The sequence below is a fragment of the Otolemur garnettii genome, unplaced genomic scaffold, assembly GCF_000181295.1.
Source record: "Otolemur garnettii isolate 467f Iridium unplaced genomic scaffold, OtoGar3 scaffold00014, whole genome shotgun sequence".
NCBI lineage: Eukaryota > Metazoa > Chordata > Mammalia > Primates > Galagidae > Otolemur > Otolemur garnettii.
In genome coordinates, this window is record NW_003852409.1 from 28,055,989 (window position 1) to 28,061,312 (window position 5,324).

A 5,324-nucleotide genomic window follows, 5' to 3' on the forward strand; every position below is an offset into this window, starting at 1 on the left:
CCAGCTCAGGTATACGTGGCTGGCGCCTTAGCCACTTGAGCCACAGGCGCTAAGCCCATTTGGTTTTTTTTTTGAAACAGAGTTTCACTATGCCGTCCTATGTAGAATGTCCTAACATGGCATTACAGCTCACAGCAACCTCAAACTCTTGGGCTTAAGCAGTCCTCTTGCCTCAGCCTCCCAAGTAGCTGGAACTATAGGCACCCACCACAATGCCTGGCTATTTTTTGTTTGCAATTTGGCCAGGGCTGGGTTTGAACCCGCCACCCTCAGTATATGGGGACAGTGCCCTATGCACTGAGCCACAGGCGCCGCCCAGCCAAAAAAATCTTTTCTAGCCTTCATAGAGCTCACTATCTAGTTCATTTACATCTTTATGTAACCTATTAATAGCTTTGTGACCATGGCCAAACCATCTAAACCTTATAGAGTCCAGAAGCTACTGAACCTAGCCTGAGTCTGGAGGCTAAAGCAGGAGGATCACTTGAGCCTAAGAGTTTGAGGTTGCTGAGAACTGTGACACCACAGCACTCTACTGAGGGCAAGAAAGTAAGACTGTCACACACACACACCAAAGAAAAAAAAGGTTAGGAGGTCAAGGTGAACATTAGGCTCATATCTGTAATCACAGCAGTTTGGAAGGCCAACATAGGAGGATCGCTTGAGACCAGGAATTTCATACCATACTAAGGTCTAGAACCTACACCTTGGCATCCTATAAAGTAGAGATAATAACTTGCTCCACCTGGCAAGATGATGCCTGCGAAGCTCCTGTGTAAGTAGTTTACTAACTAAAATAACTAATAAAGGTTAGATATTATTATTTCTTGAACTTGTTTTAGCCAGGCATCATTTAGTTCCAGGTAACACAAACACTTAAATCAGCAAAGAAAGAGGAATTTACTTATATAATACAAATATATACAAATGTTTCACTGAATCCAAGTGCTAGAATTACAGCCTAACCTCATGAGAAAGTGGAAACAGAGGATCTGATTAGTCCATTTTGGGTCAAGGGGCTACCTCACACCCAAGCATTTAAGGCAAGAAAGGTCAGAAGGTCAGGTGGGTTGTGGTAGCTCCTACCTGTAATCCTAGCACTCTGGGAAGCTGAGGTGGGTAGATTGCTTGAGCTCTGGAGTTCAAAATCAGCCTGAGTCACAGCAAGACCCCATTTCTAAAACTAGCCTGGCATTGTGGCAGGCACCTACAGTCCCAGCTACTTGGGAGGCTGAGGCAGGAGGATCACTTAAGCTTAAGAGTTTGAGGTTACTGTGAGCTGTGATGCCACAGCACTCTACTGAGGGAGAGAAAGTAAGACTCTGTCACAAAAATAAAAAGATTAAAAGGTCAAGGTGCACATTAGGCTCATATCTGTAATCCCAGCACTTTGGGAGGCCAACATGGGAGGATTGCTTGAGATCAGGACTTTTTTTTTTTTTTTTTAGATAGAGCCTGAAGTCATGGGGAAAAGAAGGCCAAAAGCATAAATGAACAACTCCGGGTAGAATGCTGTAGGTAGAGTGCTGTGGCATCACAGCTCACAGTAACCTCCAACTTCTGGGCTCAAGTGAGTCTCCTGTCTCCGCCTCCCAAGTAACTGGGACTACAGGCACCTGGCACAATGCCTGGCTATTTTTTGGTTGCAGCCATCATTGTTGTTTGGTGGGCCCGGGCTGGATTCGAACCCGCCAGCTCAGTATATGTGGCTGGAGCCTTAGCCACTTGAGCCATGGGCACCAAGCCAAGATCAGGACTTTTATACCAGCTTGAGCAACATAGCAAGACTCTGTCTCTACAAAAAAAAAAATTAAAAATTAGCCTGGTGCAGAAGCGCATGCGGATAGTCCCACCTGCCCAGGAGGAAGAGGATCAATTGAGATCAGGAGATCAAGTCTGTAGTAAATGATGATTGTGCCTGAGAAGAGCCACTGCAATTCAGCCTGGGTGACATAGTGTGACTTTGTTTCTAACAAAAAAAAGTCAAAGTGTTGTAGTACAAAGGTATGGTCTAGGATCTACCCTGGTGCTTGGAGGAGTGGGGACAGTTTCCTACCTATGGAATAAGTAGGCAGCTCCCAAAGCATCTTCTATAGAACCTTTTGGAGGTTGACACCTTAAGTGATCTGATGGTTGTTCATTTATGCTTTTGGCCTTCTTTTCCCCACAACCTTCCCCAATTTTATCAACAGTATGAATAGTTAGAAGCATAAATATAGGAACTGGGTGAAATATTTAATGTTTTCTAGGAACATACCAGTGGGATTTGGCCACCTGTGAGGGCCTCTTGCCCCGATATGAACATGCCAGCTTTATTCCCTCCTGCACACCCAACACAATCTGGGTATTTGGAGGTGCCAACCAATCAGGAAATCAAAATTGTCTGCAAGTGCTGAATCCTGGTAAGTAGCCAAAGGTTATTTTATTTATTTATTTATTTATTTTTTGAGACAGAGTCTCACACTGTTGCCCCTCAGTAGAGTGCCGTGGCGGCACAACTCAGAGCAACTTCAAACTCTTGGGCTTAAGCAATTCTCTTGCCTCAGCCTCCTGAGCAGCTGGGATTACAGGTGCCTGCACAACCAGCTGTTTTTTTGTCGTTGTTGTTATAGTTGTTTGGCAGGCCTGGGCTGGGTTCAAACCCATCAACCCTGGTGTATGTGGCCAGCACCCTAGCCACTGAGCTACAGGCACCGAGCCAAAGGTTATTTTATTTACATAAATATACAAGGTGGTCATAAAGTTCATGGTTTAAATTGCACATGAACCTTATGGCCACCCTGTATATAAACCTACATACGTATATAAGTTGAATTATAATTCTAGTATTTTTGGATTATAGCAGTTAACCCATTTAACTTTGCTGAACTCATAAAAAATAAGAATTTAAACTTTTTTTTTTTTTGAGACGGAGCCTCAAGCCATCCCCTTGGGTAGAGTGGCATGGCATCATGGCTCACAGCAACCTCCAACTCCTGAGCTCAAGCGAGTCTCCTGCCTCAGCCTCCCAAGTAGCTGGTACTACAGGCGCCCACCACAACGCCCAGCCATTTTTTGGTTGCAGCCATCTTTGTTGTTTGGTGGGCCCGGGCTGGGGATTTGAACCCGCCACCTTAGGTGTATGTGGCTGGCGCCTTAGCTGCTTGAGCCACAGGCACCGAGCCAAGAATTTAAACTATTAGCAGAATTTTCTCAAAGCTGCCAATGCTGGCACAGATGTGGAGAGAAAGGAACACTTTTATGCTGTTGGTGGGACTGCAGACTATTACAGCCTCTTTGGAAGGAAGTATAGACGATCTTTAAAGAACTCAAAATAGGCTCAGCGCCTGTAGCACAGTGGTTAATGGTGCCGGCCACATGTACCAAGGGTGGTGGGTCCAAACCCGGCCCAGGCCTGCTAAAGAACAATGACAACTGCGACAAAATAATAGCCGGGTGTTGTGGCAGGTGCCTGTAATCCCAGCTACTTGGGAGGCTGAGGCAAGAGAATTGCTTGAGGGTGGCACCTGTGGCTTAGCTGGTGGGTCGCTGGCCCCATATACCAGAGGTGGTGGATTCAAACCCAACCCTGGCCAAACTGCAACCAAAAAATAGCTGGGCATTGTGGTGGCACCTGTAGTCCCAGCTACTTGGGATGCTGAGGCAGGAGAATTGCCTAAGCCCAGGAGTTGGAGGTTGCTGTGAGCTGTGTGACACCATGGCACTCTACAGAGAGCAATAAAGTGAGACTCTGTCTCTTAAAAAAGAGAGAGAGAGAATTGCTTGAGCCCAAGAGTTTGAGGTTGCTGTAAGCTGTGATGCCATGGCACTCTATCAAGGGTGACATAGTGAGACTCTGTCTCAACTCAAAATAGACCTTCCATTAGATTCCGCAATCCCATTACTGGCTTCTACCCAGAAGAAAAAATATCACTTTATCATAAGGACATTTTAACTAGATTTATCACAGCTCAATTTACAATTGCCAAGAAGTACCCATCAACCTGTGAATGGATTAATAAACTGTGGTATATGTATACCATGGAATACTATTCAGCCATAAAAAGATGGAAACTTTACATCTTTTGTATTAACCCAGATAGAAGTGGAGAACATTCTCTTTATTAAACTATCACGTGGCACCTGTGGCTCAGTGGGTAGGGCACCAGCCCCATATACTGAGGGTGACAGGTTCAAACTCACTCCGGCCAAACTGCAACCAAAAAATAGCCAGGCATTGTGGCAGGCGCCTATAATCCCAGCTACTTGGGAGGCTGAGGCAAGAGAATCGCCTGAGCCCAGGAGTTGGAGGTTGCTGTGATCTGTGTGATGCCACGGCACTCTACCGAGGGCCATAAAGTAAAACTCTGTCTCTACAAAAAAAAAAAAAAAAAAACTATCACAAGATGCCTTGGCTCCCATAGCACAGTGGAGGTGCCAGCCACATACACAAAAGGTAGTGGGTTCGAACTCAGCCCAGGCCAGCTAACCAACAATGACTGCTGCAACAAAAAATAGCTGGGCGTTATGGTGGGCTCCTGTAGTCCCAGCTACTTGGGAGGCTAAGGCAAGAGAATCGCTTGAGCCCAAGAGTTTGAGGTTGCTGTGAGCTGTGACACCATAGCACTCTATCGAGGGTGACATAGTGAGACTCTATCTCAAAAAAAAAATAAAAATAAAAAAGTATCACAAGAATGAAAAAGGAAGTATCCAATGTACTCAATACTAAAGTAAAGCCAGTAGATGAACTAATATGCACCCATATAAGAGAAAAACTCAATTTAATTCAAGTTGGAGATAGAGGGAGAAGGGAGGAGGATTGGTGTGCTCTTACCTAATAGGCAGGATGTAAGGGTATATGGCACACCTCCTGGGTGAGAGGCACAACTACAACAGGGACTTTACCTAACATATGGAAACACTGTAATCATTTACACCTTCATAGTAATCTGAAAAAAAAAAAAACCCAGAATCTGAAAGTAACAAAATTATATTTGGTTCATGTACATTTCATGTACAATTATCAACTATTTAAATGTTAAAGCTGGAAGGGACTTTAGAGAACAGTTACACCAAATAGGCAGTTCAGGTTTCTCCTGAGGGAAGTGACTTTCCAGAAGTCATAGGGCATCAGTGATTGAGCTAGGCTACAGCGCCAGTCAGTTACATCAGTGGTTATCCAGTGAGAGTGATCATATTCCCCAGGGGACATTTGGCCACATCTGGAAACATTTTCTTTTTTTTTTTTTTTTTGTTTGTTTGTTTTGAGACGGAGCCTCAAGCTATCCCCCTGGGTAGAGTGCCATGGCATCATGCTCACAGCAACCTCCAACTCCTGGGCTCAA

The 5,324-nt window shown here is 44.8% G+C and overlaps 1 protein-coding gene across 3 annotated transcripts in view; it reads left to right on the forward strand.

The window, feature by feature from the left end:
* RABEPK (Rab9 effector protein with kelch motifs) overlaps positions 1–5,324 on the forward strand; it is a 31,770-nt gene that overhangs the window by 9,859 nt on the left and 16,587 nt on the right. For all 3 annotated transcript variants that reach the window (XM_003785303.2, XM_023510522.1, XM_023510521.1), the window contains exon 4: positions 2,250–2,402. In XM_003785303.2, coding sequence (XP_003785351.1) covers positions 2,250–2,402 — 153 coding nt within the window. The remainder of the gene's footprint in view (positions 1–2,249; positions 2,403–5,324) is intronic.